We start from the raw sequence: 11,166 nt of genomic DNA, 5'->3' as shown, positions 1-11,166 counted from the left end.
CCAGATGTTTTGATTCAGTCCATTCAGGTCCACGACAAATGCTGTTAAACATTGGCTAGCCTCATCAGCACACGCGTATCCTCATTCGCACACATCCATTGGCTAGCCTCTTCAACACACATCACATGTATTTTACAGGATCAGTAACAATTTTATAAACAGGAAGTATCTGTACACAAGCCAATAAATAATCAAGGGGGGGATTGTCTATGTACAGCATATAACTTGTTTCCACCCTCTCCCACGTTACACACACACACACACACACACTAAGACTGGGGATGTCACTAGCATTCTTTCTCATACACACACACACACACTAGACTGGGGATTAAATACAGTGATGTCACTAGCATTCTTTCTCATACACACACACACACACACACTAGACTGGGGACTAAATACAGTGATGTCACTAGCATTCTTTCTCATACACACACACACACACACACACTAGACTGGGGACTAAATACAGTGATGTCACTAGCATTCTTTCTCATACACACACACACACACTAGACTGGGGACTAAATACAGTGATGTCACTAGCATTCTTTCTCATACACACACACACACACTAGACTGGGGACTAAATACAGTGATGTCACTAGCATTCTTTCTCATACACACACACACACTAGACTGGGGACTAAATACAGTGATGTCACTAGCATTCTTTCTCATACACACACACACACACTAGACTGGGGACTAAATACAGTGATGTCACTAGCATTCTTTCTCATACACACACACACACACTAGACTGGGGACTAAATACAGTGATGTCACTAGCATTCTTTCTCATACACACACACACACACTAGACTGGGGACTAAATACAGTGATGTCACTAGCATTCTTTCTCATACACACACACACTAGACTGGGGACTAAATACAGTGATGTCACTAGCATTCTTTCTCATACACACACACACTAGACTGGGGACTAAATACAGTGATGTCACTAGCATTCTTTCTCATACACACACACACACACTAGACTGGGGACTAAATACAGTGATGTCACTAGCATTCTTTCTCATACACACACACACACACTAAGACTGGGGACTAAATACAGTGATGTCACTAGCATTCTTTATCATACACACACAGACTCTATCTAGAAAATACACCATTTGTTTTCATTTTACCTGTATGTTGACATGAAAACATACACACCTGGATATGCAAGGTGGAGACAATGGAAGCAATGGTCACAAACGTACACGTATTGCAAATAAGAATGGACACAAATAACAGCTCTCTGGTTGGACTACAAATCAAAATGTCACTGAATAAACTCAGACATAGCAGCACTTAAAGAAAGGGATCTACCATCAGCAGAGTCAACTACCACTGGTAGAGGCTGTCAACTACCACTGGTAGAGGCTGTCAACTACCACTGGTAGAGGCTGTCAACTACCACTGGTAGAAGCTGTCAACTACCACTGGTAGAGGCAGTAGAGTCAACTACCACTGGTAGAGGCTGTCAACTACCACTGGTAGAGGCAGTCAACTACCACTGGTAGAGGCAGTAGAGTCAACTACCACTGGTAGAGGCTGTCAACTACCACTGGTAGAGGCAGTAGAGTCAACTACCACTGGTAGAGGCTGTCAACTACCACTGGCAGCTAGCAAAAAAACCTCATGTACTACTCTATTCAACAGCCACTGGGGCCTGCCTGTGCTTCTCATGGAACCTGTCTTAGTTGCATAGTGAATGTCAATATGGAATGTTCTCTACACAGTAGCACGGTGGTGAGTTGGGGGTCAGCTGGTGAGGTGGGGGGGCCAGGTGGTGAAGGAACCAGTCCAAGGATGGAGAAAAAAAAATTGCACAGAAATTAAATGTTTTATTCAAGGTGCACTTGAGGGATGGGGGTGAAGTCTCAAGACATGTGGATAAAAGAATGAGAAGCTCCCAATATGTACAAGACAATTTATCTTTCTTCTTGAATCTATACAAGCTGTATTGGAATATTCCTAATGAGTTTATTGTTTAACAAAATGGAAGCACTTTGTTCATGAAACTACCATGTTGATGGCCTGTTGTGCAAGGATGGCTTAATGACGAGTGAGTAACAATGTGATGTGTTTTGATGCTAGTGGGATCTCACTATGACAATGACCAAGCAATGGGAAAAATAAATGAAGCAACAACTGACTCATCTGGACATGAAACTGGAGGTGGCCAGATAAATGTGGGTATTTGTGGCCAGATAGTTTTGAAAGACTAGAATGGGCTTTGTTTCCATTTGATTACTTCAGTCAATATCAAAAACAAAGTTTAAAATGTTAGGATTGCTTGCCAAGCTTGGTGAAAACATTTCTGACACTGCCATGTAGATGCACTCAACATAAAAGATAAAATTATTAGATAAAATTATAAAAGATAAAATTAATGCTTAGTAAAATAAAGCACCAATAAAACTAACATCAGATTTAAAATTAATATCAAATCAAATGCAAAATATAATCCAAATAGTTTTAATACCAAAGCCTATGGTAATGCTTATATATGCTAATCAAACAGCCTTGTTTCTATGGTTACATCATAAACAAGTGAGCAATGAACAAGTACCTATTCAGCACATTGTTTATATCTGCCTTGCTGCAAGAGTTATAGGTTGAAATAAACTACATTATCTCTTTAGGGCAAGGTCTCTTCAACACACTTTGGCCAGCCTATAAAGTCACTATGATAAATCTGTAAGGAAAGATAACTCCAGTATTACAGATAATAAGCCAGTAAAGCACGAATTATCTCCTCATGAATCTGGTTTCAGCAGAAGAGTATTTACAGTCATTATATCCGTCATGAAGTTGTCTGGTGAGCACCATCAGCCAATGACATACAAAAAGTTTGTCCCAAGCTTTCTACTCCAGTGGTCAGTAACTGGCTAGTACTGAACGTCCACAGTTTCAACTGAATTTTGTACAGGTCATTCAAGTTTGAAGCACAGAAACTTGGGTGTAAAACATTTAGATTGAGTACAGTTTTGTTAATTGGACATCCATCAATAATTGTTGGAAAATTCTAGATTAAACTGTTGGGGTTCTTGGTGGTCAACAGTTGCGGCGCATGGCTGATCACATGTTTATCACAGAATGTAGTTGAGTACTTCCAAACATTTGTACAAGAGTATTCACCAAGTTGTGTGTACCCTCCCACAGTTCCTTACAGAGCTCTGGTATGTACAAGTACACACATATGTTGTGTACTAGTAGGTTGTGTACAATCACACACATAGGTTGCAAGAAACACAGAAATGTTGAAACTAGTTCCATGGTTTTGGACAAAGTCCGTTATGCTTTGACGTCCATTTGAAGAGTTGAATGAAGGCATTTTGTTTCTTGTAGAGGAGATTGTCACATGGAACATGTTGCCAGGTAATGAGACTATCAGACATAGGCCATGTTGCCTGATGGCCCTTCCATACAGGAGACAATGTGGCCAAGTTTGCAAGAGAGCTGCTGGGCGCTGGCCTGGTTGTCTTGGTCAAGAGCTTCCATCAGCTGGACAAAGGCAAGATTTATAACCTCAGTTTTTATGGCAAGATTTATAATATAACTTATAAACTTGGATTTAGAACCCAAGCTTTAAATGAAAAAGTTTATATTTTTATTTTATCCTAGAACAATTAATGACACTGGGGCCTAGTCTACACAAATTTAATAGTAAGAGGTAAGTTTTTAATTTACCACTAATGATTTAGGATTTTTAAAAAAAGCCCTTGCAAACAGAGCTGGATCAAAACTCACCTCATTTTTGTATTTGGAGACATATTTGTACAGCTCTCCTAAAGCACTGGAAATGTAGAATAACTTCGGACTTGTCTGAAATTGTAAGATTTACAGTCAGTTATATGTCAAAGATAGGAAATAAACATGAAATAAATCCCATTGCAGAAATCCAACTATATGCTAAATGCTATGTCAAAGACGGGAAGTAAACATATGAGATAAACCCCAGAGAAGATAGCCACAAACAAAATGTGCACATACCCGTGAGATGTCTGCAAGGAATGCATTCATTTCCTGGTCACTCATGGGCGGCTGCTCACGAATGTCCGTGAAATATTTTTCCACAAGCTTGCGATAATGGACAATGTCTTTGGCAAACAGCAGTTTGTTGGACGGAGAATCCTGTAACAAAAAGGTTTAGTTCGTTTACAATCAAGTTTAAATATTTTAAGCTCGTCTATTGTGTTGGTTTAGTTCATTTACAATCAAGTTTAAATATTTTAAGCTCATCTATTGTGTTGGTTTAGTTCATTTACAATCAAGTTTAAATATTTTAAGCTCGTCTATTGTGTTGGTTTAGTTCATTTACAATCAAGTTTACAGTAAATATTTTAAGCTCGTCTATTGTGTTGGTTTAGTTCATTTAAAATCAAGTCTACAGTAAATATTTTAAGCTATTCTATTGTGTTGTACTGTATTGATGAGTCTGGGGTTATATGTTGTTATATTGGGTTATATGACCCAGTGAGACTGACCTTCCCTAGCCGATGCTCCGAGGTGGAGCAGCTGTCCATGAAGGTCTGTGCGACAACACTAAGGCAAGAGTCGACAATTCGAGGCTTGTTGATGTCAAAGACAAAGTCTGGGTTCTTGATGATGTTCACCCAGAACCTCAGGGGTAAGCTGGGAAACAATGGCAATTAATTATCTCTAACTGATGGTGGAGCAGCTCATTAATAAGCAGCTAATTAAGTGCTCCATGCATTCTTATTTCACTAATTAAGTGCTGTACTAGATGAGTTATTATTTCACTAATGAAGTCCTGGATTAGATGTGTTATTTCACTAATGAAGTGCTGAACTAAATGAGTAATTATTTCACTAATTAACTCCTGTATGAGCTGCGTTATTTCACTAAATAAGTCTCTGGATTAGATGCGCACCTATTGCACTTCCAGGTGTGGACCACCTCGTAGTCCGTGATGTCATGGGCATCAGCTTGACTGTCGAGGAAGTCGAACAAATATTTGATGACAGGCGGCACGTAAGGCGTGGCACACAGCATGTTCTTGAAGAAATCATCCACATACTTCTGGAGTGTACCCTGATCAAAACATTCAACATAAGTCATCAAAACATTCAATATAACAAAGTCATCAAAACATTCAACATAACAAAGTCATCAAAACATTCAACATAAAGTCATCAAAACATTCAACATAAAGTCATCAAAACATTCAACATAACAAAGTCATCAAAACATTCAACACAACAAAGTCATCAAAACATTCAACATAACAGTCATCAAAATATTAATACATGTTGCAGACCTTTAACCCAAGTAGTTTTTTTTATATTGAACTTGAAATATACAATTCTAATTTTCTCTATAGCATTTTTCAGTCAATTTAAATTTACCTTAGTGGAAAGTAATCTAGTTAGGAATATCTCAGAAATCATTTTTACGCCACCATCTTTGATTAGCGTATCCTCATGCTTCACCTGTAAATAAAAAAATTAAGCTAAAATTATGTTATGCTACAGGTATTTTTAATGTGATGCTACAGGTATTTTTAATATGATGCTACAGGTATTTTTAATGTGCTGCTACAGGTAAAACTACAGGTAAAACTACAGGTAAAACCCCAGAGACTGTGATCAGGTGACTCACCAAATGCCATTCTTTAAAGCCCGTCTCTTGATCTTTCTTGAGGATTGGTGAGACTGAACCTATAGAAAGCACCGAGTTATCAAGGGAACCTACAGAAACATGAAGATGGATGTCATGATGGGGGGTATGTGGGGGGCATGGTGACATAAAACACTGGCGACACATTGGGTGTGGGGGTAGGGCAGCATAAAAAAATTTGGGGCAGTAAATGAGGTGATAATTTAAAGGTAATAGAAACTGTCAAGTACTTATCAAAATATGCATCAATTTCAACCTGCGTGGTTTTAACATTTTAAACAATTCAACTCACCATTCATACATTTGACTGTCTGCTGTCTATGAAGCAGGGACATGTATGCACCATCGTGAACACGGTAAAATGACAATGTGTTAAGTCTCCGCCAGCCATCTTTGTTGTGGGAGGCTATGTCAATGTCTGTCAACATCAGAGGACCTGTGGGACCATTGCGCCATTCTGTGGACAGACATAGGTGATATTAGAACATTTTATTGGACCATTGCGCCATTCTGTGGACAGTCACAGGTGATATTAGAACATTTTATTGGACCATTGCGCCATTCTGTAGACAGACATAGGTGATATTAGAACATTTTATTGGACCATTGCGCCATTCTGTGGACAGTCACAGGTGATATTAGAACATTTTATTGGACCATTGACAGTCACAGGTGATATTAGAACATTTTATTGGACCATTGCGCCATTCTGTGGACAGTCACAGGTGATATTAGAACATTTTATTGGACCATTGACAGACACAGGTGATATTAGAACATTTTATTGGACCATTGACAGACACAGGTGATATTAGAACATTTTATTGGACCATTGACAGACACAGGTGATATTAGAACATTTTATTGGACCATTGACAGACACAGGTGATATTAGAACATTTTATTGGACCATTGCGCCATTCTGTGGACAGACACAGGTGATATTAGAACATTTTATTGGACCATTGCGCCATTCTGTGGACAGACACAGGTGATATTAGAACATTTTATTGGACCATTGACAGACACAGGTGATATTAGAACATTTTATTGGACCATTGCGCCATTCTGTGGACAGACACAGGTGATATTAGAACATTTTATTGGACCATTGCGCCATTCTGTGGACAGTCACAGGTGATATTAGAACATTTTATTGGACCATTGCGCCATTCTGTGGACAGTCACAGGTGATATTAGAACATTTTTTTGGACCATTGACAGTTACAGGTGATATTAGAACATTTTATTGGACCATTGCGCCATTCTGTGGACAGTCACAGGTGATATTAGAACATTTTATTGGACCATTGACAGTCACAGGTGATATTAGAACATTTTATTGGACCATTGCGCCATTCTGTGGACAGACACAGGTGATATTAGAACATTTTATTGGACCATTGCACCATTCTGTGGACAGTCACAGGTGATATTAGAACATTTTATTGGACCATTGACAGACACAGGTGATATTAGAACATTTTATTGGACCATTGCGCCATTCTGTGGACAGTCACAGGTGATATTAGAACATTTTATTGGACCATTGACAGACACAGGTGATATTAGAACATTTTATTGGACCATTGACAGACACAGGTGATATTAGAACATTTTATTGGACCATTGACAGACACAGGTGATATTAGAACATTTTATTGGACCATTGACAGACACAGGTGATATTAGAACATTTTATTGGACCATTGCGCCATTCTTGGACCAGAGCGCCATTCTAAAAATGTATAAATAAAAATAAATTACAAAAAATGCAAATGGACTAACCAAGTTCAAGGTCTCTGACATGAGGCCGCTGTGAGAAGGGAATATTTTTGTACATGTGATCCAGGATCTTCTCCTTGCTCTGTGTGATGGTGTCACAGTCTGGGATACGCACCTGGAAAATCTCACCTCCATTCTCAATATTCAGCGTCTGAAAGCAAACATGTGCCAGTGTTAGGAGGATATTTAAGAATCATCAGGTCATCTTTAGAAGTTGGTGGAAGTGTTAGTGCTATGTGATCGAGTGGATTGTTGTGGGCATGAGAGTGGGGTGATTGTGTGGACATGAGACAGTGTAAATGATTGTGCAGACAGCAGACAGTGACTCACAAGAATCCTGGGCTCAATCTTCTCCCTCAGCAGTGTGTCCTCTGAGAGTGAGTACCTGGCGTCCCCAGTGACAGCGTCCACAGGCCCCTTCTCAGCCTGCAGCTTGATGGCTTTGTACAGCATGAACAGGGAGGCACCTGCGTGATCCTGCACACACAAGGGAACAGCTTTAGGGAACATGGCAGGTAAGGGCAGGACAAGGGAACAGCTTAAGGGAACATGTCAGGTAAAGGGAACAGCTTTAGGGAACATGGCAGATAAGGGAACATGGCAGGTAAGGGAACAGCTTTAGGGAACATGGCAGATAAGGGCAGGACAAGGGAACAGCTTAAGGGAACATGTCAGGTAAAGGGAACAGCTTTAGGGAACATGGCAGATAAGGGAACATGGCAGGTAAGGGAACAGCTTTAGGGAACATGGCAGGTAAGGGCAGGACAAGGGAACAGCTTTAGGGAACATGGCAGATAAGGGCAGGACAAGGGAACAGCTTTAGGGAACATGGCAGGTAAGGGAACAGCTTAAGGGAACATGGCAGGTAAGAGCTGGGCAAAATTTGTGTGAAGATAGGCATGAGAAATTTGACTGAGATGAAAAATTGTGTACTCACCCTGAGATACTTGTACAAACATATTGAGAGCCAGTTGGTCAAAAGTTTCTCAACAACAGATTCTGACCTGAAAAAAAATGAATTTGTAGAGTCAGCAAACTTGATTAAAGTGAATTGGAAAGCAGCCTGACATTCTATTGTGTGAAACAGCCTGACATTCTATTGTGTGAAACAGCTTGACAGTCTATTATGTGAAACAGCGTGACATTCTACTGTGTGAAACAGCCTGACATTCTATTGTGTGAAACAGCTTGAAGTCTTATGACCTAGAGTGCTGCATCTGCATCAACCAGCCCTCCACTCTGACAAGAAAGATGTTAAGACCCACCTGCGTAGCATCAGCTTGGGATGTCTGCCTTCAACAGACTTGTGAACCAGATCAACGAGCAGACACTTGAGGATACTGGGAGAAAACAAACATGTTGGGTCAGTGTAAGACTTCGTCTTGCTCGTCTTTAGAGAATGTGATTGTTTGGATGTGAACTTAATACTTTATCTTATGGGTTTCTATATGTGATATCAAAATATCTAATGACTTACTCAGTAGCATACTCCATGTTGTTAAGGTAAACAATCATCAGCAGAGATGCCACATTGGCTCTAGAAAAAAACAATTTAACATTTGTTTGCTATACCAGAAATGATGATTCATTAACCATTAAATTCATTAAATATGTACATGAAATGTGCTGGTCTTGTGAAACACTAGGATAGCCATTTTAAGGGACATGGATTTAAAATTCAAATGAGCCTTATTAAGTGACCTGACCCTAAAATCAACTGACCTGTCCCAAATGCCCTCTGCCCTAAATGCCCTCTAATCAACTGACCTGTCCCTAATGCTGAATGCCCTCTGCTCCTCCAGTGTTCTGATGAAGGTCACCATGAAAAGTTTTTTGCCCAGCAGCTGGTGAAACAGTTGCAGGCCGTGGTCGGAGAACTGGAACCTGCCATTCTTTTGCTGAAACAAAACATTGGCGTTTATAGGAGTCACCACCACAGACAGGAGTCACCACCACAGACAGGAGTCACCACCACATACAGGAGTCACCACCACAGACAGGAGTCACCACCACAGACAGGAGTCACCACCACAGACAGGAGTCACCAACATATACAGGAGTCACCACCACAGACAGGAGTCACCACCACAGACAGGAGTCACCACCACAGACAGGAGTCACCAACATATACAGGAGTCACCACCACAGACAGGAGTCACCACCACAGACAGGAGTCACCACCACATAGAAGAGTCACCAATTTATCAAGAAATCTGTGTCAACAACCTACATTTCTAATGTAGCCACTTACTATGGGAGGGTGGAGTATGATGTGATCTGTCATGCCAGGAAACAGGACCTTGAACGTGTAGCTGTGGAAGTCCCAGAATGGAATGCCGCTGGAAATTAGGTCACCTGTTAAGTCAGTCATGTCAGTCTGGAGCTCTGCAAAAGCTGGAATTTAAAAAAATGTTTTTTAGTTCACACTGGCCAGGCTTTATACAGGGTTCAGGGAATAATTGTAAGAGATAACAGCAACATGTGACAACCTGGGCAGGTGTGACATGTGACAACCTTGGCAGGTGTGACATGTGACAACCTTGGCAGGTGTGACATGTGACAACCTGGGCAGGTGTGACATGTGACAACCTGGGCAGGTGTGACATGTGACAACCTGGGCAGGTGTGACAAGGTGTGACAACCTGGTCAGGTGTGACAGGCTCACCTTGCTTGCACTCGTTGCGGACGTTGCTCTCCAGGTTGTCCAGCTGTATCTGGAGCTTCCTGTAGATCCTCTCAGCCTTGGTGCTCTGGCGCCTGTAGATGATGAGGATCAGGACAATGACCAGCACCAGGAAGCCGCCCCCTGCTGCTATACCAGCTATGGCCTCCGTGGGGAAGGTGAAAGTCTCTGGAACATCGTACTCCACTCGCCCCACGTGGAACTCCAGGTTGTTGATCTTCACCTGAGGGAAAATGTTGAGGGGAAACTTTTCTTACTGATGTCCAAGTTTTGGGGTAAGTTGAGTTTTAAATATAGAATGGCTGGAACCTTGTCCTGACAGAAAATGTGGATGTTTTTATCCGACTGACCTTGACATACGGCAATGTTTTCCTGTCCTTGTCCCCCGCCCCTGAGGCTGAGTTGGACGGCTGGGTGGAGGGGAGTTTACAGACAATCTGAGACTGGGAGAAGGTGGTCACATTGCAGGGTGAGTTCCCTATCATCACGCTCACCTCGTACTTCTCCACAGCAGTGTTCAAATCTGCACCCTGAACACACAAACAGTGGGTTTATATTCTATGTGTACACACAAACAGTGGGTTTATATTCAATGAACACACAAACAGTGGGTTTATATTCAATGAACACACAAACAGTGGGTTTATATTCAATGAACACACAAACAGTGGGTTTATATTCAATGAACACACAAACAGTGGGTTTATATTCAATGAACACACAAACAGTGGGTTTATATTCAATGAACACACAAACAGTGAACTTATATTCAATGAGTACACAAACAGTGGGTTTATATTCAATGAACACACGAACAGTGGGTTTATATTCAATGAACACACAAACAGTGGGTTTATATTCAATGAACACACAAACAGTGAACTTATATTCAATGAGTACACAAACAGTGGGTTTATATTCAATGAACACACAAACAGTGAACTTATATTCAATGAGTACACAAACAGTGGGTTTATATTCAATGAACACACAAACAGTGAACTTATATTCAATGAGTACACAAACAGTGGGTTTATA

General features: G+C 40.7%; 1 protein-coding gene across 2 annotated transcripts in view; it reads right to left on the bottom strand.

The window, feature by feature from the left end:
• Positions 1–2,479: 2,479 nt before the first annotated feature.
• Positions 2,480–11,166, bottom strand: part of LOC131937206 (plexin-B) — a 54,539-nt gene continuing 45,852 nt past the window's right edge. Inside the window, exons 18-34 of one of the 2 annotated variants that reach the window (XM_059294436.1) lie at positions 10,479–10,658; positions 10,111–10,351; positions 9,697–9,839; positions 9,213–9,343; positions 8,923–8,982; positions 8,711–8,785; positions 8,383–8,449; positions 7,776–7,922; positions 7,449–7,596; positions 5,953–6,117; positions 5,643–5,731; positions 5,390–5,473; positions 4,915–5,075; positions 4,508–4,655; positions 4,014–4,154; positions 3,771–3,845; positions 2,480–3,524 (exon numbers count right to left, since the gene is read on the bottom strand). In XM_059294436.1, coding sequence (XP_059150419.1) covers positions 3,411–3,524; positions 3,771–3,845; positions 4,014–4,154; positions 4,508–4,655; positions 4,915–5,075; positions 5,390–5,473; positions 5,643–5,731; positions 5,953–6,117; positions 7,449–7,596; positions 7,776–7,922; positions 8,383–8,449; positions 8,711–8,785; positions 8,923–8,982; positions 9,213–9,343; positions 9,697–9,839; positions 10,111–10,351; positions 10,479–10,658 — 2,169 coding nt within the window. In that variant the 3' untranslated portion in view covers positions 2,480–3,410. The remainder of the gene's footprint in view (positions 3,525–3,770; positions 3,846–4,013; positions 4,155–4,507; positions 4,656–4,914; positions 5,076–5,389; positions 5,474–5,642; positions 5,732–5,952; positions 6,118–7,448; positions 7,597–7,775; positions 7,923–8,382; positions 8,450–8,710; positions 8,786–8,922; positions 8,983–9,212; positions 9,344–9,696; positions 9,840–10,110; positions 10,352–10,478; positions 10,659–11,166) is intronic. The other variant, XM_059294437.1, reaches the window with a different exon arrangement.

Source organism: Physella acuta, unplaced genomic scaffold (assembly GCF_028476545.2).
Source record: "Physella acuta isolate Inbredline_101_S28 unplaced genomic scaffold, ASM2847654v3 ptg000204l, whole genome shotgun sequence".
Classification (NCBI taxonomy): Eukaryota; Metazoa; Mollusca; class Gastropoda; family Physidae; genus Physella; species Physella acuta.
This window is presented reverse-complemented; position numbering and strand designations above follow the sequence as displayed.